Source organism: Hydra vulgaris, chromosome 08 (assembly GCF_038396675.1).
Source record: "Hydra vulgaris chromosome 08, alternate assembly HydraT2T_AEP".
Classification (NCBI taxonomy): domain Eukaryota; kingdom Metazoa; phylum Cnidaria; class Hydrozoa; order Anthoathecata; family Hydridae; genus Hydra; species Hydra vulgaris.
Window position 1 is genome coordinate 62,682,286 of NC_088927.1, and position 23,496 is coordinate 62,705,781.

The 23,496-nt window shown below is 27.9% G+C and overlaps 1 protein-coding gene across 1 annotated transcript; it reads right to left on the minus strand.

The window, feature by feature from the left end:
- Positions 1-11,809: 11,809 nt before the first annotated feature.
- LOC136084419 (uncharacterized) lies at positions 11,810-12,773 on the minus strand. The gene is made up of 3 exons (XM_065804413.1): positions 12,664-12,773; positions 12,486-12,579; positions 11,810-12,270 (listed from the first exon to the last, which is right to left on the minus strand). The coding sequence occupies exons 2-3, from the start codon at positions 12,575-12,577 to the stop codon at positions 11,859-11,861; spliced, it is 504 nt and encodes a 167-aa protein (XP_065660485.1). The 5' UTR covers positions 12,578-12,579; positions 12,664-12,773; the 3' UTR covers positions 11,810-11,858.
- Between the last annotated feature and the right edge of the window lie 10,723 nt (positions 12,774-23,496).

A 23,496-nucleotide genomic window follows, 5' to 3' on the forward strand; every position in this document is an offset into this window, starting at 1 on the left:
AATTTTTTTTTTAATATATTGTTATTGCTATATATATTGCTGTTCATATAATAATGAAATTACAAAGAAACTTTTACGTTACACAAAGAATATATATAAAACAGAGAATGGGGCTCAAAGAAGATACGGATGACTGGTGTCACCACAATCTTTTCATAGATCCCCTTTATAATAACATTTAACGCCCATATAGCTTTACTAAATTTACAATAAAATATTTTTTCTTAAAAATACTACGCGAAGAATAAAATCTGCATACATACTCATATATACATATACACATAAACACACACGCATATACAAACATACTTAGATTTAAGCAAGGAGGTATAATAGCTTAGCTGGAGGGAAACAAAGCCGAAAATGAATTAAAATCGCGTTACAGTCTTTGTAGTATAATTATTCCAGAAGCAAGTCAAAACGGCGCTTTTGCAAAAAAATGGAAATTTTTAAAACGTAATCAATAAGCTTTGAGAGTTGCAATCAAAATGGATAAATAAAAGAAAACTTTGTTAGATATGTTTTTAACGACTATTCAATCAATCAAGAAGTTAATTAAAACAAAAATCACGATTAAGGCGAAGTTATTGTCTCTTGCTTACCTCAATTATTGGTACAAATATCAAAGTTTTAGACTCTCAAAGTTTTAATCTCTACTACTTATTTGAACCTTATTTTTTGCTTGCCTGTTCAGCTACAGGTTAGTTACGTTCTTCAAAACTGTTATTTCGGCCAGGAACTTATTAAATCCCTCCAGGATTTTATTTTGTGTTGGAGTATTTTTGTCGGATTTAAAAGCAAATATAGAAATATAAAACTACTTTTTGTAAATCCGGCAAAAATACTACCAAATTCTTATTAAAACATTTATTAGTTAAATTCTAATCTAGAAATTTATTATTAGTCGTTCAAAAGCACAACAAAAAAATAACAAATAAACTAACTCTAAATATTGTTAACGAATTTCTTGAACTTCCATTTTTTATTTGCAATCGTTTATAACGTTTTGAAACAATATCATTAGATAATTTTTGTTAAACGTGGAATGTGATTGGTTAACTTTAATTATGATAATTACGCAGTGTTTAATAAAAAAATTATTTTACTAAGAAGACTGTTCCTTGTAAAATGACGTATTTTAACTTCGTTCTCACTCCAGTCTATAATAACTCCTTGATTTAAGTCAGAAATTAAGGAGATGTAATTTCATTTGTCGTTTAAAAGAGAAAGTGCTTTTTAAGTTTTTTATATTGTTATTTTCCAATTTTTGTGAAAAAACCGATGTAAAAGTATCAGAAAATAGTTTTGCCAGCAAGTTATTCTTATATTTATACATAAATGATAATATTTGAAGCGAATTAAGTTTTGATACATTTAGGACATTCATGTATTTTTTTTTTTTTTTAATTTTATTTAGGTGCCCCAAGAAGTCCCTACGGTCTTATCACAGAGCACCGCGGATGTAATTTCATTACAGGGGAAGGGTTTTCTAATCTCTTTAAAAAGTTAGCTGCTTTACATGCGTGCACGGTTAGCCTTAACTAAATTTAGGTTTTCTGAATTGCGTCCAAATTAATTTCAACGTTTTCTGAAAGAGCATATTTTGTTGATCACTATGTAGACAGTCCACCAAATCAGAAAACTCCTATTAAGTAATTGTGGCATTTTTAAGATTTTTTCGCGCCATTTTTTCGCGCTTTTTTTGTCTTTTACGACCATCTTTAATCCGCCATTTTTTCTGCCACAAATTTAGTTGCAAAAGACAATCATAGCACAAATTTTGTTTAAAAAAATATTAAGAATTGGTAAATCACATCCTCAGACTATTTTAGATCATCAAAAGAACAGATGTCATATGAAAATAAACAGCCAAAGCCAAATAATTTCTAAATTTTAGAGCTATTTTTCGGATTATAACATTGCTAATGATCGATATCCTACTGGATTGTGTCCAAGGTTGGTATACTTAATGATTTTTAACTAAATAAATATATATAAAAAGTATATTTGTCGTAAACGTAAAACCATTCACATAACTGAAAAATTGGATACCTTGTTGAACTCAAAGAAATAAGATTTGATAAATGAATCAAATCTCATTTTGCTTAGCACTAGCATATCCTTATCTTTTTAAGGTGTAGGGGGATAGTTGAAAGAACAAATGTTGTTGATCTCAGGCAGAAAATTAATTTTGACATTGACTGGTCAAAGATGACTATCCCGGCTAAAACACGAAATGGTAAAATTTTATTTATATATCTGTTGTAAAGAAATATAAAGTTATAATTTTTTATATAATTTCAGAAAACTAAAAACTTGCAGCTGTAAAATATGCAAAATTTAATAATTACAGAGTTGTTGAAAAAAGAAGAAACGCTGTAGAACCTGGACTGAAAGACTGTGTCTCTGATTTGGACAGTTATCTTCTCTCATTTTTTACCGAAGAAAATATTTTATTTGAATTTAAAAACAAAGATAAAACTTTGGAGTATAAAAATATTACAGTAGCGTACTGCAATGATGTTACTCTTTTTGTTAAACTACTCCTGGATCTTAAATGTGTTGATTCTAAGAATCAGTTGCTAAAAATTGCTGTTGACGGGGGAAGTGGTTTTATTAAATTTTGTTTAAATACAGTTAATCTCAATGAAATTTTTGAAAATTACGGCAAAGTTGAAATAGATTACATTAAAACAAAACCGGTAACAGCTTGCAGGTCTTTATATAAAAATGGTCTAAAAAATATTTAAAGGTTCGTCAGTAAATGCTTCATTTCTTCTTCTGGTAGCTCCAGAAATCCCAGAAAGATATTTAAACATTAAAATATTATTTGAAAAATCAAGTCTTGAAAAAGTTGAGCAAACTTAGTCAAATTCTGACAGGTATATCTCCAAGTAGCAGTTCAATTCATCCCTGTTATGTATGTGAGTGGAATAGAAGAGAAACTTGGACAAATGCTCCATACAGAACTTTCGAGAGCTGTCAAAACTACTATACAAAATTCAAAGAATCTGGTTCAAAGCCTAAGTGTGCACAACATTTTATGAATTGTATAAACTCTGTATTAGTACATGGAAACCCCTCTGAATTTCTTGTAGATAGACTTGTTTTACCGGTGTAACGTTTTTAAATTACTGCGTTAAAATTTTACTGCGCGGCAACTTTCAACCGTTAAAGGTTCCCTAGCGGTAAAACTATAACGTTAAAATATTACTGAGGCAGTATTATTTTAACGTTATAATATTACTGCGCTCGTTATTATTTTACTGTAAAGTAATTTTCTTTATTTGTGCGACGAAATCTTATCTAAAAATAAATTAAATAGCTATTAATTAAATAGAGATTCTTGACAAAACTTTTTTAATGTTTTATTACAAAAAAAGCTATTAATAACAGAGAACATAAATATTTATGTTCCCTTTGTTGTGAAAAACATGCAATCATGAGATAATTATTACGGATTTTATAACAAAAATCATATAAAACAACATTTTTTACTTTATAGAGGTTTTAGTGACAAAACAACATTATAATGATTATTGTTTTTATTTTCTAAAAGAATAGTATTAGCTGTTAGTTGGTCGAGTTTAACGGATGCTGGATATTTGAGCCATGCTAGTTTCTCTCCAGTGAATGACCACACAGCAATATCAATTCAAATTAGATTTGTAGTACCCAGGATCTCTGCATCTGTAGCCCATATACAATTTGTAGCCATACCACTTTTAGTGATATACTTTTCCACATCATCACCTAAATATCCTGATAAGAGACTGGAACAAGATATAATATCATGTACTTTACAACAACATTGCGAACATGTATATGTTGACACTCAGAACCTGTCAGCAAAAACGAAATTGCACGAAAAAAACAGTTGCCATCACCTTTGCATACATGGATTTTGGAAGGTACATGATTTTCTTCTCTGTCAGTAAGATCTGGCATAATAAATATTTTGAGCCCTTGTTTTTCAGCTATTTTTTGGCGAATTTCTTTGGAGGGATGTTTCATTCATTTGGAGTGACATTCATCATGATTATCACACTCAGTAGATAAATTACACAGTTTTGAATTACTTTTCAACAAATGTTTTAATATGATGTAGAGAGTATTTCTTTTTTAATGTGTCGCCTTTACTGTTCCTTAATAAGCATGTTGAGTTAGATAAAATATTAAGTATCTTATATGGACCCAGCCATGAGAAAGTCATTTTCCCGCCTTTCCTATTATCTTTTTTAAAATTTCTCAAGAGTATCTTTTGACCAACAACAAATTTTGATGACGTTGCATGCTTTCTGTCATAGTCTAATTTTTTTTTTTTTATGAAAAAACAATATTATTCATGGCTTTTTCCTCAATTCCTCTTTTCATTTGTAAAGTTTTTTGGAAAACCTCTTTATCATAAACAGGTTCATAATTATCCCCATTGAGTATATCTGTGTATTTTACATCAATCGGAAGGCAAGGCTGTCGGTTATACATAGAGTAAAATGGTGAATACCCGCTTGAATCGTGCACTTTAACACGTAGAGCAAAAAGGATTTCATCTAAAACTGATACCCAACCTAAAACATTTTCATTTAAGACCTTGATAATGGCTTTCTTAATTGTCTGATTCTGTCTCTCTACAAGGCCATTGGCTTGTGGATGGTAAGCCGAGGTGATACGTTGCTGAACTCCAGTCATGTCGTGCAGTGCAATAGATACTGAATTTACGAACTCTCGACCTTGGTCATTTATTTGTATTTGAAAACAACCATGTCTGCAAATAACTTTGTAAAGAAATAATGCTACTGATATTGCTGTTTTGTCAATAAGAGGTTCAGTCCACTTAGAGAAATAATCAATAAGAACAATAACGTAATTGAATCCATTTGATGCAGGTAATTTAATTAAATCAACATCAACTTACTTCATTACGTGTTGCTCTCGTATAACAGGTTTTAAAGCAGGAGACACTTTAAGGTTTTTGTTAGAGGTTTTTTGACATCGTTCACATTGAGTTTTTAATGTTATATTTGTAAATAATTGATGATTTAAAACATTCCGATTATGTGATTATCCACTCTTAAACTATGTAATATAACACAATACCATTTGAAATTAATTTGGACACAATTCAGAAAACCTAAATTTAGTTAAGGCTAACTATGCGTGGTTTTGTGGGCTCTATAATCTTATTAATTTAGTTTTGTGTGTGTTAATCCAAATAATATTAGCGTAGGAAAGATGACAATGAACAAGGCTGAAGTAAAGCATTTTTGTGTGATTTATAATCAAGAAAGGCCCTAGATTTATATGATGCACTTATAGAAGAAGATATTTTTGTTTCAATGAGACTAATGTTTTTTCCATGATAGGTTCTCATCAAATATTACCAAAATATACTCACCAAAAACCTTGTATGATTTACTCGATTTATTTCATTTCTATTGATTGACAGTTTTGGCAACTTTAACGAAAGATTAGTTAATTGTTTTATTTTAAGAGAGTAAAACTTGTTTTTTCACAATGTAATGATAACTTATTAGCTATAAACCATTGGTTAAAGCTTTCTAGTTCAGTGTTAATTGTTTCGAACAGTATTTTTACATCAGAGTTGTTGTAGAATAAATAAGTAATAATGAATTATTACAGCAAAATAAACAAATAAATAAATAAAGTTGTAAAATGCCTTTAGAAGAGGTTTGCAAAATCATAGCAATTTTAAAAATACTGCAATTTTTTTAAAACTTTTGCAGATTATGACAATAAGAGTAAAATATGGTAAATAAATCAATTAGAAAAATCAACAACAAAAAAAACAGTAAAAACGAAGATAATATTTAAAAATGCAAGTAGAGAAAAAAGAAGGTATATTATTTACAAGTGCAAATATCCTCAATTAGTCAAAAAAGAAGATATATTACATATAGTGAATATAGGATATATAGTATTTAAAATTATAAATAGACCCCAATAGTCAAAATAAGAAAAAAAGAAGAGGATTCTCATTTAGATTTTTATTAAATTTACTTAAAAAGATTTCAGGAGTTAGAGTATTGGTATATTTATACATAAAGCTTAGGTGTTGATAAATGTTTATTTGATATATGTTCATCTTTTTCATATCCATCTTTAAAGGTTTAGTGTGATCCCCCGTTTTTTGTTGTATATAATTTTTTCAGCATGTTTTTGTTAACAAAGAACTTTTTTAAGTTTTGTTGGTTGACAACTTGCCCACTTAATATTTGCTTAAGTAATGTAGCAATGAATTAAGCACAAGTATACTAATGATTTTACTAATTTTTGATTGTATATACTTTATATGTATGAGCCATGATAAATGACCATCCACAATAACTCCTAAAAACTTTATAGTACCTTGTTTTTTAATGCGTTTATAATTTATAATAAGTTTTGGCGGTTTTAGAGGAGGGTTATCTTCTTGTGTTTTTATATAAAACAAGGTATTGGTAGGAATTGTGTTTTTTCAACGTTAAGAGAAAGTTTATTTGACCTGAACCAATCATTTAGTTTTTCTAATTCAATGTTTATGTGCTGACATGCTGATATTGATCATTAATATTGCTATTTGATAAAAATAGATTTGTATTGTCTGCAAACCTAATAGCATTTAGTTTTACTGATGCGTTATTAAAATCATTAACATAAATTAAAAATAAGAGCGGTCCTAGGATTAATCCTTGAGGCACTCCACACAGAATATTCAGTATTCCGGATTTCTTTTTTTGAACATATTTTTTTTCTAATAGATTGATAACTTTTTATCCAATGATATAATTTATTGCATACCCCGTACCATTTTAGTTTTTCTAACAGAATAAAGTGATCAACGGTTTTGAATGCCTTGGATAAACCTATGAATACTCCGAGAGTAAAAAACTTTTTCAAAACCATCTTTTATTTGATCAATTAATTCAATAATGGCATGTTCAGTTGGTTGTAGTTTTTCTGAAATCCCAATTGTTTTGGATAAAAAAAAATTTTTGCGTGAAATAATCAAAGATTACAAACTAAACGCTCGAAGATTTTTGAGAAAACAGAAAGTGCCAATATGAGTCTGTAGTTAGATACGTCAGCGTGATCATCGTTTTTATAAATTGGGTATACTCTTGCAAGTTTAAATATATCAGGAAATATTCCTCGATTTAAAGATAACTTACTATAAGGAACAAAGATTTTGTAATGCTTTTTTTGTTAGATATAGGGGTTTTAAATAATTTTAAAAATTAAGCTGCGTCAAATTCAAAAAAAGTTAAGTCACTAACATACATTGTTGAATCTACTGATTTTTTTAGATATGTTTTAAATGATGTAGAAGTTGGTATAATTTTATTTGCTAGACTAATCCCAACATTTGTAAAGTCTTTATTAAACTTGTTTGATGTTTTATTAGAACAAAATATATCTGATTTATTAATATTAATTTTTTGATGTAATACTGAACTTTTTATTTTACTTCGACCATAATTTTTCCTGAAACATTTGGACAAGGCAATCGCAACACATTGAAAAGAAGATCCAAATAAAAAATTTTAAAGGAACTAAACTTGCTTTTGAATAAAACGGCAGAAGTATTATAAAAATAATTATGTACTTTATTTAAATATTATTCTATTCCATAAAAGAAACGCATGCGAATCGCGAAGCAGCGGTTTGCCGACCCCTGTTATAAACCATGATCCGGGCTTTAGGGCCACATTTAATTAACAGCCAAAATTAATTAAATACACAGTTAATACTTCAACAAACAACGTTAAACAGCTTAGATCTAATCCCGAATGGACGATGAATATATATTTAAATAAATGGACAATGAATAATAAATGAATAAATGGACAATGAATAATGAAGATATTAATTTTAATAATGGAAATTAGAATTAAAAATATCGAAAAATTATCACAAACAATTTTTAAGAACAAAAAAGAAGTTTGCTCAAAGAAACAGAAAGTCTATTTAAAGACCAAGAAAAGATACACAAATAATGAGTGGGAATATAAAAATAATTGACTGATTAAAACTGATAGACTCGACAAAATAGAAAATGAATTAAATATGAACAGAGTAAATATGCAAAATATTAAAAAGGTTGTTAATGATGTGAAAGAAAATTTCAACTTTCAAGAAAAAAAATAAAGGAATAATTAACACAAATAAGAAAGGGATATGATCTTGAAACTAAAAATATAAATAAAAAAAATACTGACTTAGAAAACCGCTTTCGTTGTAACAGCATAAGAACCGATGGTCTGAAAGAGTCGCCAAGAGAAAGTGACTAAAAAATATGTGAAAAAAATATTCATAAACGATCATAAAGTTTTAAGCAAAGTGTTTGTGAAACGAGCGTATCAAAATGGGTCGTATAAAGAAGAAAAAACTCCATGGACTATCGTAGTAAAACTACTAAACTTTTTCAAAGAGACTACAGAAGAGAGAAAAAAACTTTGGGATGAAGTTAAAATTCTTCGTAATCAAGGTAAATTTGTAAAGATTGAATTTAATAAAATTTATTGCTGCGAATTTAGAATATAAGAAAATAAGTTTTGCGTAAGTTGAAGCGATCGAATAATGATTCTCTTTACTAATCAGTAAACAAACAATAGATTTCGCTACACTTTAATATTTTCAAATTGGCAAATAACTTTTTACTTAATAACTTTTACGACCCAGATTAGCATTTTATTAATGGGAATAATTTTAATCAGAAGCTATTCTTCGATTAAAATTAGGAGGGATGGGGGTAGGTGAATCCTTAAAACGTACTGAGTGGCTCTTAAAAAAAAGTCCAAAAACTAAAATTCACCCGATTAAAATGTGTCAAATACCCGAGTAGTTTTATGCAGATAAAGTTTAGCAATTGACGGTGTTTGCTCCGAGCTAAGTACTACTTCCAAATCTGTATTAATTACTGCTGGGTCAGTTCATTCCAGTTGACAGAAGTTATGTAACTGGACCATGAATGAAGTAATTGGCATAGAAAATGTAATCTTCTATAATGTAAAATAAAAAGACGTCTTTCATTGCAAGACAGAATTGGTATTTTGTTAAATCATTATTTCAAGTGCAAGTGTAAAAATGTTATTAACATTCAGACAAATTTATAATGTTATTATTTTCTTTGCCGAATCTTTCGCCATCTTTGCAGTGCATAGTAATTGAAACTCTATTCTAAAGCAAAGTATTCTGAAAGTAGCTGAAATAACGGTTCTGAAATTACTCAAACGATTTCGAAATAGGAGTGGAATTGCATAATATTGGAAAGTAATGCCATTTCATTCGCTAATCGAATGACTTTGTTTACAACAAAATCATTTAAGTTAGTAATGCAACTTAAGTTAGCAATTTAAAATATGAAAGTTTAAAATATATAGAGCTTGCTTTCACCAGTAGTAGCAATTAGTGACAGTTAAAAAGTAGTTTAGTTCAAAGTTAAGCTTGTTGTGTTTAGCTTTCATTTAGAAATAAAACTATTTAGATGCACTAGCGTTACCAGACACAGGTGAGAAAATAAAAATGTATGCTAAATGAACTAAGTAGACAAATCTCTCTTTGAAATCCAATTTCAAAAACAAATATTCTGTGTGATATTAAACGGGTTACAGTTCGTTTTAGCGCGGAAAAACAGATTTCTAAAAATTTTAGCTTTCTTTTGTACAAAAAAAAAAGAACAGAAAAGAATTAAATAAGTAAAGCAGCCAAATTAAAGCAGAAACAATTAAGACATCAAGATAAATAACAAACACATGAAGAAACAATTAAGACATCAAGACAAATAACAAACACATGAAGAAACAATTAAGACATCAAGACAAATAACAAACACATGAAGAAACAATCAGACATCAAGACAAATAACAAAAACATTAAGACATCAATGAAGACAAATAACAAACACATGAAGAAACAATTAAGACATCAAGACAAATAACAAACACATGAAGAAACAATTAAGACATCAAGACAAATAACAAACACATGAAGAAACAATTAAGACATCAAGACAAATCACAAACACATGAAGAAACAATTAAGACATCAAGACAAATAACAAACACATGAAGAAACAATTAAGACATCAAGACAAATAACAAACACATGAAGAAACAAGTAAGACATCAATGAAGACAAATAACAAACACATAACAAAAGTTCACAAAGCCGATTTTCGGTGCATAAATTTTAGGAATGTTAAATGCTTTTAATTAATAACTTTAAATCTCAAAAAATTTCTGAGGTCTCGATACCACGAGTATGAGTCTCCTAAACAATCTGGTTATGCTAAGTATTGAATTTAGGATTGCAGTTCATATAGACTTTGAGACAGTAATCCAAAACTTTGTAAAGAAGAAGGCACGCAAAGCGATCATGTTTAAATAAAACTGGTGACATTAATAAATTTTTTTGTCATTTATACTATTATGTGTAACAAAATATCTATCGTTTAAATGCTTCTGTGAAAGGAATAAATATTAATGTTGCTTCAATATATGATTCTAATTTTTATTAGAGTATATAGTAGAATAGATTTATTCATATATATTTTTTTTTTATATGTTTATATATAACATGTTCATTTATTTATATATTTATAGTTTCTTGAAGTTGTAGTTCCTTTTAAATAGCGTTAAAGGCTTTCATATTAGCCGATAAAAACTAATTGCCTACCCATAACTATAAGATATTTTCATTGAGTTGGTGATAAAATACCGTAAAATCGCCATAGTTCGGTCGCCATGTAACTTTAGTTATTTATGAGTAAATGACAAAAAAATTCTGCGTATTTCAATTTTTACAAATTTTTTTCTTCAATAATTTTTGTTGACAATTTGTTCATAAGAATCATAAAAAAACTTATTGCAGCAGATTTTAAACGTTTATTTAAAATCTGCTGAAACATTGTTTGTAAAACGAGTGTTTCGAAATTATGAACACACTGCAAAAAATCGCTTTGTTTATTTCTCAATACTGCACTATTTAAAATAAAGAAAGTATTGAATAAAACGTTCAAATTTAGCAAGTCAATCAAGTCAAATTTTGATTTTCAAATATTAAGTACTCTTTTTCTAATATATATATATATATATATATATATATATATATATATATATATATATATATATATATATATATATATATATATATATATACATATATATATATATATATATATATATATATATATATATATATATATATATATACATATATATATATATACATATATATATATATATACATATACATATATATATATATACATATATATATATATATATATATATATATATATATATATATATATATATATATATATATATATATATATATATATATATATATATATATATATATAATATTCGAACCTCCTAGGGGAACAAGAACTTACTTTGATTAAACAAAACTTCGAATAACTGAAAACCATGTACCGAATAAAGTTTGTTAAGGAAAATTTAACGGGAACATAAATTGCTTTAAATAAGCGAAAACTCAAACAAGTGCTAGTTCGAACAACCGGAAGTTTACTGTATTTGTAAGTTTCAATAAACATATTGCACAAATACAATTGTATAAAAATAACTAGCTATTAAAAACAAGGAAACAATCTTAATAAAAAAACAATCAAGTATTGAAAATTTTCATAACATTGAAAGCTTTTTTATTATTCTAAAATCTTTAATTTTTCACTAGAGCTTTAGACTTTTTTTGAACTTCTTTAGGAAAACTATATTTGAAAAATAGAAAAACCATCAAAACAAATGATATTCAAAAGTAAGATTTTAAAGTTAAAAAGTAGGGGGTTTGGAGAGCAGCATAAAAACAATCAGTAAAATTGAATGCATTTGTCAAAATTAAACTAATAAGTCTTTTTTTCTCTCTTGTTCCTGAGCCCAAATTCCTTTTCGTTTTTTGTTTAAATTAAGTTCTGGTATTTGTTTATTTGTTGATATGTCTCCAGCACTCATTTTTTCATTGCTTTGACATCTCGTGTTATCAATAAAAATACATTCGTTGCTTTTGCTTTTTGTTTCGTCTTTTGACGATGTGCTAATTCCCACATTAGTTAAGATTTCAAAACTTTTGCTTGTATCTGATAAACTTTGTTTGTATGGTCGAGGCGCATAATAATCACTTGAATTAAAGCTATTTTCACTTGATGAAAATCGCTTTCTTCCGACTTTAAGCTCAGCAATCAATTTAACATGTTGAATTTTCAGTGACCGAAGCTCATTTTCCAGCTTTTTCTTATTTTTATCTGCTTTGCTATAGAAATAAAAATAATTTTCTATTTTAATTCCATGCAATAAGCTTTTTTTTTATAATTAGATATTCAGATGCAAATTTATTCATTAAAATGCGATGTGCATGTTCCAAAAGGTTTTGTTGTTTTTGGTTATAAAATTCAATATATATCTTGAGAACAAATAGAATAAATTTTCTTTTAATTTTGATAAGAAGTTTATATTAAAGCAACTTACCTTAGTTTCTTATAAACAAAAAATGTAGTAATGATCAAAAGAAGAAGTAAGCCCCCACAAACCGTTCCTAACCAAATATTGACATTGTCCATAACTGAAACAAAAACGCGTCGTTACTGTAAGATTACAGTTAAAGCTTTTTACCATAAAAATTTTGATTGGTTGTTTAAAATCTCACCTCCTGATGCTTTGATTTCGCAGAGTGAACCAAAATAATCCCCAGTGCATCTAAAACAGACAAAAACAACTAAAAAGGAACATTTTACTAATTAGACTGTCATTTTCGCACAACCAGATGTTTTAAATGTTAATGTTGACACAAAATTGCTAGTTAAAAAGCTGAAAATATTTTTTGAAATTGAAAAACTGTTGTTTTTTTCTTGATAAAAAATGTTTGAAAAATCAAAAATGGGGGGGGCAAAAAGTTAAAAATAAAAGTAATAGGTAGTTTGTGGGTGGGTAGTTTGTGGGTGGGTAGTTTGTGGGTGGGTAGTTTGTGGGTGGGTAGTTTGTGGGTGGGTAGTTTGTGGGTGGGTAGTGTAGGTGAAAAAAACTTTATTTTATTAACTTATATGAAGTAAAAACTTTTAGTTTTGAGAAAATAAATTTTGTGAAGGCTGCAAGTTATCCTCATTAAACCATTTTTTAGAAATCACCCTCATTTAAAATACTAACAGTATTGTTCTTTAGTAATAATGGTACTGATGAGTATAGTAAATTTAAAAGTTTATATTACGCCTGTATCAATATAAATAAGTCTGAAGTTTTTTTCTTATTTTAAACTACATGTTAACACTGAATAAATCTTTGAACCACTACAAACCATGAGTTTTTTTATTTAAAATAATGTTTTACGATTAACTCTTAAAACCGCGCTCATCGCTTACCGCAAAGATCTAAAGAGGTTACGTAGCCGCACAAGCGTTTTTATAGAACTTTTAAACACATAAGTTTATGAAGCACATAATATCTAAAAAACTTTTTTATGTCAACGTAAAAATTATCTAACTAAAACAATAGTAGAAATGATAAAAACAAATATATTAATAAAATATAACCAACAATAATAAAAAATAAAAAAAACTCTAAATAAATTAAAAAAATTTACTTGCAAAATTTATTAGTAGAAGACTTATAACAAACTCCTTTGTTTAAACAGGCGTTCTCTTGTTGTTGACAAATAACAAATCTTTCATACTGGTTCCAGTTTTTATTGACGATTGCAACGTTTTTTGATGCTTTTGTTTTAAATAGAATTGACGGTTGCATTAATGAAGGCAATACTACCGCAATAGATACTACCAATGACGTTTGAGTATTCAAAGTCAATATATTGCTATCTACTATATAGCTGCTACTCGCTCTAATTGTATTAGGTAATAAAATAATTGTAGAGTTAAAATCTTGATAAAGAAATTCGTTTGTTGATTTTAATAAGTTAGTGTCAAATGTGACATTCTTGGCCATCAACTTTGTAGTTGAATTTTGATAATAGTTTGTACCAGTACCGGTCAATAACACATTGTTTGATGTATAAATTATATCATTAAAATTTACCTGTAAAGTTGAAGAACTTGAATTTAGTATTTTTGCAGTATTTAAAGTAGATAAATTATTAATTTTAGCAGTGTTTAAAGGATATGAAAAAGTGCTACTGGTAGCATCCAAAGCCTCAGTTGCTTCTTGTAACAAATCATTTTTGTCGATAGTTGAGTTGGCATTTAATTGAGATATAGTGAAAGTTGGCTGTAAAACTATTGAGCTACCGTTTTCGTTGTTTAATAACAAACAATTGTTTGTTTTTAGAAAAAATATTCTAATGTAGATTATCATAAAAACCTAAAAAAAAATATTTTAGTATATTTTATTGAAACAATGATAATAAAAAAACAATACGTTAAAATAAACTTCTATTTTAAACAATTTGCCATATTGATAGTTAGAATGTTTTTTAAGTAGTATTTTATTCTAGTAATACAATTATTTATTAAATAATTTTATACTAGTAATACTATTCTTTATTAAACACGAAGGAATCATGGACACCCGTTTTGATCTGATGCGGCAGTATTGTCCTAGGCTCAGAAGAATGAATTAAACAAGGTAATCAAAAAAAAAATAATAATAATGGAAATAAAGTTTCTATTTAAAAATTGAATGTAATAATATCAATATGTACAGAGGGGTTCTATGAAAGATTGAGTTAATGTAATGTTATCCTTACCCTTTTTTGAGTCCTAGCTGCTTGTACTTAATTTTTTTGTAAGTTCAGTATATACTTTTATATTTAATATTATGATATCTATATGCACGTGTACATTGTAATAGAAACATTTCTATTGTTTTTAACAGAAAAAAAAAAAAACAATAATAAAAAAACAAAAACAAAAGTGTAAAATAAAGTATCCGTTCGAGTAAAATTTATCCAAGTTGGAAAATTTTTTTTTTTTTTTTTTTTAGTTGTTCATGTGCTCCAAGAAGTCCTTACGGCCTTATCACCATAAAAAAGTAACTTTTTACGAATTCCTTTAAAAAACATTCTAAATTTGATGTGTTGAAATAAAATAATTTGATTAGATTAGTGTTGTTGAAAATGAAAATATTATTCAGGTTTGAAAATGTTATACAAGAAGGTAATAATAATGAATATCTACAAAATATTGTAAATATTCTTATAAGTTTATAAATAAATAAATTCATGTAATCAAAACCTGAAAAAAACATATGTTAAACTTACTTTGCAATTTTGAATTATGAAACTCATGTTGATTCCTTTATTTTCTTTATAAAACTTATTTATGATAAATTTAGCAATGATATTATAATTTATTATTCTTGCCTAGTAATTTTAAATTAAGGCTTAACAACCATTTTTCCGACTAATTACATAGTTACGCCCTATGCTTTTTTTTTATGTCTAAATTTTCCTTTTTAATGAACCAAAAGACTTTAGCCTTTTCATTAAATCAAGAATTCTAGACTTATTAATTGGTTTCTGACGTAAAGTTTTGGCGCAATTTGAAGTTTTTACAGAGGAAGTCGTATTTTAATGATAACATAGTTTTGAATCTCAGTTTAATTTTAAAGAATTTTTGTGGTGAGTGTATTTCACTTACTTATAATAATACATAACCAAACAAACATGCAGATAGGTATAATTGAATTCACGTAACACGTTAGCCTCAAATAATACATCCTTAATCAACGCTGAAACGACTTTCACATTCTAATATATTCTTAAGTTGAACAAACATTTAGATCGAACAAAGTTTACTATCAAGCGTTAAAAGTTGCCACACATACTTGCATAATAAGTCTTGGAGTAGAAAACACATTAAAGCCAAAAAAAGTTTTATTCCTAAAATTGCAAGATAATTGCAGTCTAAAAAAAAAACTATTTGCTTATGTTCAATAGCCTGGTAGTGTTCACAATTCAAATGGTTTTAAGAAAAAATTTAAGAAAATCCATGCAAACAATATTGACACCTTCTCTTTCTAAAAATAGTTTATTATTTTTCTATATAATGAAAACTTTTTTTTAACAAAACTACATTTAACTAGGGTTGTTCGCCGAAAAACAAAATTTACGAAATTTTCGCATTTTGATCTTCCGTATTTCAAATTGCTATTGCGGAAAATGTACATGCGCAAATTCACCTTCCGTAACGCATTATACGAAAAATAAAAATAATAATAACTCCGTAATAACGATTTACGAAAAGAAAACTATTTCTAAAGAATACTTGAGAAACAGTTCCTTACGGGAAAAACATTTCAGAATATGAAAAAACGTTATATATATGTATATATATATATATATATATATATATATATATATATATATATATATATATATATATATATATATATATATATATAAGGCCTTTTCAGAGGTTTGGAGAGGACTGGGACAATTATAAATTGGAGGCCCCAAAAGGACGATTTGCACAAAGTTTCCGCAAAACGCAACGCAAGTTGTGTAAAGCTATTTAGTTCTATTTTAGTTAGCTTTTTGTGCGTTTTAGCTACCCAACTAGCCAAGAAATAGGATAGTCAACTAATTACATATTTCTTAGGGAGGCCTGGGATTTGGGAGGGTACGACCGTACTAGTGGAGTGTTACACTGTTACTTTATCGTAAATATTACAATTCAGATTTCACAAATGTATGACTCTTGCATAAATAATTATTCATTGATTTTTGTTTATTGCTTTTTTTCAATAGGTAATTTGCAAATCAATATAAATGATTAATTAAATTATGGTCACATTTTGAAAATGAAATTTAAAGAAATGCACTAATTGTATATAAAACAGAATGAATTAACTTTATTTAATTTTCGCGAATGCCTTTCATGCTTTTTGTTCTGAAAATGCAGCAATAATATTTGAAAAATCCAGCTTTCTTGTAATATCGCAATTTATATTCAGCATAGTAAGTCCATTCAACCGTTCCTGCCCCATAGTTGAACGATGGTAATTTTTTATCTGCTTTAAAACATTAAATGTGCGTTCGCCCGAAGCCGTGAATGCAGGCAAACTATTAATAATAAGTTATTCAAATGTAATGTTTGGAAGAACACCCGAAAGACCAAGTCCAAGAACTTCTTTCAGCAACTATTTTGGTCTGTAATCTAGTTTAAAATTGACACCATAGATTCTTTTTAAAAATAAAAAAATCATTTTCAAGTTCTTGTGAGATTTCTTTGTCATATTTGTGCTTAGAATGTTGAGCAGCCAATACAAGATCTTTGTCATTCAAATATTTAAACTGCCTTAGAAATCCAAAAAGTTTGCAAATTTCTTGTAACGACTGAAATTGTCGCGTAAGGCCAGATTGAATCAAGTCAATAATGACGAAATAAACGTTGATTTTAAAATACAGTTCGGCATCATCTTGACTTGGCAAATGACGACTAGTTAAAAACTCACATGAAATACCTGTATTTCCTGCAACAATTTTTACTGGGGTAAAATCTTATTAAATTGTTCACGCAACTTTTGAACCTGAAATTCAGCAATTGGAATAACTTCATTTTCAATGTACCACTGGCACTCACACTTTGAGATTAGTTTCCTGGTTCAATTTGAACTGTATTTGGTGTTTTTTTTAAAAACGAATATGTTTTCTTCGAGTTGGCGCATGCTCCTTTGGCCAACTCTTTTCTTCGCCGCCTTTTACATGCACCACTATCAAATTTTCTCTTCATTATAAAGGTATTTGAAATTTGATTATATATTGAAATTTGAAAACATAATAAATTTATACATTAATTAAACTTATACAAATTTTTATATTGAATTATGTTTGAAAAATTAAAAAATTATTTACAAAATTAGTTGCAAAATATAACAAACAGAGGTTAACGAACAAATCGTAACGGACAAAGGCGCAATGTATCAATTTCAACAAAATGTAAAGAAACAGTTCAAAATAAAGTGATTTAATCCTGTTCGATGAAGTACAACTAAAAAAGAAGAAAAAAATGAAGCTGCTAAAAAGTAGAACACTCAGTCATAACTCAAAAACTCGTACAAGATAAAAATGATTGACGTATCAATTTGATCAAGCGCGCCCGACGCACAGTGTAGTATTTATGGTAAAAAGTTGATCAAAATTAATTTATGGCTTTTAACAATTAGATAAACAATTAAAAAAAAAGGTTTTTTTTTACTCAAAACACACTTTTGCATATAAACCATACAAAAAAAAGTTTAAAAAATAAAAATTAAAAAAAAAACTAAACAACAATATAAACTGTTAAACTTCAATTAAAACATTAAATGCCTTAAGAGTAAAAATGTTTAAAAAAAGTGATGCAAATACAAACAATTTAAACAAAAGGAAATATACAAATACACATACTATAAAGGTGAAATAAACCCTACTATAAAAGTAAAAACAACATAAAATAAAAAAGTATACTTAAAAAACGATAAAAAATAAACATTAGTCTGATTCATTTTCGCTAGATGCCTCCTCTTCATATTGTTGTAGTTCGTTCAATGTTTCTAATTGCAAGAACTCTAATGCCTCACTGGAAATAGCATTTCTTTTATTCTTGAGCCTCTTTCTGACACTGCTCAACAAAGGATCGGAACTTAACAGAAGTCTGTTTATGATAACCCTGTTACAAATTTCTCTTGAAAATTTCCTCGAGAAATTCTGTCTATAATCACGGAAGTGCTTGTTTCGAGCCTCAGCCGCCTCTTCCGATAATTGACCAATAGGCAATATAGCTTGATCAATTATTGTGGCACCATGTCTCAATATCTTGTGCATTGTAGGAGTCATTGGATACCATCCATAAATTTTAACATAAAGTTCTGCTGTCAGTTCTGCAAACTTTTCAAATTTTTTGATATCTATTTTATATCCACTTGACAAGGTTTCCAAAATGATACTACAATTTTTAATAAGTCCAATGTTAACTCCTGTAATGCAGGATGAAGTTTGAGGATCTGAGAAAAATCTTCTTGATGTATTGCCATCATTAGTATTCCCAAAACCTGCAGTTGGAATATCCACCAGCAGCCCCATTTTCTTTTTGAATTTGTTTTGAATGTTTTTTTTTTGTTTCAGCTACAATTATTTTATCATCTTGTGTTCTCGCTTGCCATTTTTTTATGGGAATGTGGTATGATAAATGTAGTAAAGATTCAAAAAACCTAATCCTTGTATGCAATATCGATAAGCCAAATTTAAGGGCATCTGGATTATCTATTTTTTTATTGTTAAATTATTTAAGTCTTTTGATGTTAGTCCACATACATAGCACCTCATAGTAGATGTCGTGTTGGTTGCAGCATTGCATACTTTTGCATCAACCATTGTAAATGCCAAGGTATGCTTTATATGTATAATACCACCTAAAAACTTCGATATTTCAGTTTTTTTTATTTGATCTTCTACATAGCAGATTTCTTCATTTGTTATGTCTTTAGTTTCATGGGTAAAACGAATTCGAATTGGGCGACAATATCTTGTAAAAGAGGGCACAGGGTTTTGCCAAACAATCTTCTGGCTACCAATATGACATATATCACAACCCTATTTTGATAACATTTCTAAATTGCTTCTTTCTTCTTCGTTTAAGGTTTCCAAAACTTCATCTAAATATTCACACAAGCGTCTAGTTGTGTGGTCTAGAATATCTTGTAGTTTAATTTCACAACATGTTTCTGAAACTGTCATTGACTCTTGTGGAGGATAACATTGTTTTTTTGATTTTTTTAAAAGCGAATAACATGGATAAATATTTTTATTAGCTGCATGAATTATTTCATATTGTCTCCTTGTCATATTGGCTTCCACAAAAATTGATAATGCTTCCGATGGTGTGTGTTTTTTTATAAAATTCGTCTGAATGGAATTGAAGTTTTCTCTATATTTGTTTGCCTTTTCCGGTGAGCAGCTAATATCTTTCATTATTCTAGACGCATCACAATGTCCTGCATCACGCTGACTCATTTGGGCAGCATAGGTTAGTTGTGCATAAGATATTTGGTCTCTCAAAGCTTTTGTTCTACGTCTCTTTCTTGGCGAACTCAACAACTCAAAATCTTTTGATGGTCGACCAGGCCTTTTTATTATACAGGTGGGTAAACTTATGATAGCATCGAGCCATAGTTCATTGTGCTTCAAAAAACGTTCTTCTATGTAGTTAGCAGCTATCCATTTTTGTTTAAAATGAAACTTGAAAGTATTTAAGGCGTTTTTTAGTGAACTTTGTTCATTTTCAGTACATTTTGTAATAATTTTGAGATGATCTTCTAAAAACACAAATTTGTCATCAATTTTTTTCTTTGGGCATTGTTTCATAACATGGTAGAGTTCTTTTCTAGTCATCTCTTTTACCATTGGTTGGGATTCTAAAAAAAAATGAAATAAGTTTTTATTCAAAAGACAACGTTTTTGTCGTATTATTTAATCAAAATTAAATTTAAAAAAATGGAAGATTTATGTGGAACATTTTATTTCAAAAATGCTAACTAGAATAACTAATGTTTAAGTTACATAAAAAATCTTTGCTAAATTCGGCTTAATTCATATACGAAAACAATTTTGAATATAGTATTTACAAAAAAAAATCTAACAATTTTAGTCTCGAATATATATTTTAAAAAATCTCACTTTGTTAAGTAAAATGAAGAAATTATACATTTAATTTGTATGTACATAACTTCTTCTTCAACGTTCATCGTGATTTATTAAAGGTTTTACAGCATACAAGCTTAAATAATACTTTTAAAAGTTGTGTTTGACAGGAAGCGTAAAAAACAAATACAATGAGCTCACGCGAAGTCCGAGTTTAAACTTTTTTTATACCTGGAAGGGGGAGTAGGCAACACTAAAATTGTTGTTTAGTGATGTAGCCTTTATAAATCTTTCATGATATATAGTTAATAGTATACTTTTACAAAATTTTTGTAATCGACTTTTGATCGACTATTACTTTGAAATACTCCACTGTGCAACGGAGGGTTAACTGCGTCATTAATTTATGTAATCTTTATAATGTCGGATTTATGCTTGGAAATTGATAATTATGAAAAAGAAATTAATTTGATAACTTAAGTCAACTTTAATTTCAATTATTTCAACTTTTAAATTAAATTATTTAGAATAATTAGAAATTTAAAATTATTATTTTGATGTTTATTTTGGTGTTTAAAGTATGTATTTTAAAAAATTGATGCCCCAACAAAATTCGAGGCTCAAGCCATATGACCTATGTGGCTCCGCCTCTAATATATATATATATATATATATATATATATATATATATATATATATATATATATATATATATATATATATATATATATATATATATATATATATATATATATATATATGTACATATATATATATATATATATATATATATATATATATATATATATGTATATATATATATATATATATTTATATATATATATATATATATATATATATATATATATATATATATATATATATATATATATATATATATATATATATATGTATACGTATATTATACATATGTATATACAGTGACCTAGAAAGGTAACTGGGTATATGAAGTAATATAAAAATAAAATAAAGTAAAAAAAAAATGGAAGTAATAACAAATTAAAAATTATCAAAAATGAAAGAGATTAAATCTTCTAGGAAGTGGTAAAAATGTAGTTCATAACTAATCATTCAAGTTTTAAAATCAGTGTTGATAAACGGCGTAAAATCTTCTCGCCTCCACTTTTCTTCCACGGTAGCTACCTTCAAATAACTTTTTGGCAGCAAAATGTTCTTCTACATATTCTATAGACCAATCCTACTTGGTAATCGCCTCCAGAAAAATTTTTAGAGGAAAATTGATTTGGAGGCCACCCCCAGAATCTTCTGCCTCCCAGCTAGCTAAGGCTATCGAATTGAGGACGGAAATATTTGCCTAGCCACCGGCGGATTTTATGAACAATATTTTCACGTTTGTTTTTTAAGTTAACGAGCAATTTAAATAATAATTAGAAATTGTAAAAAACTTGATATCAAAGTTTCGTTTTATATGATTTATTGAAAAAGTTTTTATTTAATTAAAACAAGGAAGTATTAATATATTTACTTATACGTTCTTGATTAAAATAATAACTTTGCCAGAGTGGTTGTTTAATCGTACAAGGGGGAGAGGGGTGTTAAAGAAAGCAAGTAAGTACGCGGTTTGACTATCTCGTCTTTTTCTCCTGAAACTTTTTTCTTTTTTGTTTTTAAAAACATAGAATTTCACGAGTTTTAAAAAAAAAAATAATGTGTTTAACTAAAAGTTTTTTTTTTTCAATTGTTTTGAAAAAATTATGTCTTTGAAAGCTCACAGGTGTGTGCAAGGGGGGAGGGGGTACTAAATGAGTGATTTTATAACGTATTTACTTTACGGATGTATCCTAATTTTAATTATTAGATGTTGTATAAATGAAAAGTAAAATATCCTTTGATATTCATTAGGAATTAATAAAATCAATTTATTTTGATGTCAGCGGGAATTTGATTTTTCCAATGTTAAAAACTTTTATAAAAATAAACAAAATAAAATTTTTTGCAGCGTAATTGAAAATGAAAAACGCGCTTTAGTCAAGCCAAATAATAAACTTCAAAGATTTTTTTATCTATTTAAATCCTGGTGTAGTATGAGATTTTTACAACTAGATGATGCGCTGTGGTAATTATGGTGAGTTGATCGAATTTTGCTTTGAAACAGTTGACATTGATTGCACTGACACCTTCGTTTGGTAGTGCGTTCCATGGGTGAGCAACGTGGTTGTTGAAAAAGTTAAATCAAACAAGGCAATTGTTGTCCATTTCACGATGAAAGCGCTTGCAATGACTGCAGCTTGGTGGGATATAAGCGGAGCAATATGTCAGCTAAATGAGTTGATGTTGTTCTTGATTTTCATAATTTTGGATATGGTCTGCTTAAAAGAGATCACTCAATATATTATCTTATCAAGACTAGAATTGACGGCGTATAATTTTTTTTTGATATTGGGTCTTGGACTTAATAACATATCAAAGGTGATGGCACACCAAGAAAATCTCAAGCATAAAAAATTTACTACATTGAGACACTATATTCAGATTTAATCAACACTAATAATATTAGACTCAAAGTTTTATGTGATCTTAAAGTTGCCAACTTTAACGTAGAATTCCATCATATTCAAGAAAACACCTATGCTATTGGCGCGTTTGTTTTGATTCACTCCCAACAATATTGCAAGCAACCATTATTAAGTTGGGAGTTTTTAGAAAATAAAGATTATAGTTAAAAAATTTGACAGAAGACTTAAAAAATTGTAGGTTGTATGAGTCAGAAAAATATGAAGACTGGCAAGAGTTCCAAATGGTTGAAGTTCGGGAAAAAAAACTAGATAAATAATTCATCTCCCCCTTCTTTACTTTTCCAACAGAAAACTCAGCAAACTCGTAATAACCGGTAGTTTTGGTTTCCTTATATGAAACTGCTCGAGGACATTA

Bases quoted from the DNA above. Each gene is read 5' to 3' on its own strand.
- LOC136084419 (XM_065804413.1), bottom strand. From the start codon at position 12,577: ATGGACAATGTCAATATTTGGTTAGGAACGGTTTGTGGGGGCTTACTT. The intron at 12,271-12,485 runs GTAAGTTGCTTT...TTATTTCTATAG, and splicing joins TTTGTTTATAAGAAACTAAG to CAAAGCAGATAAAAATAAGA.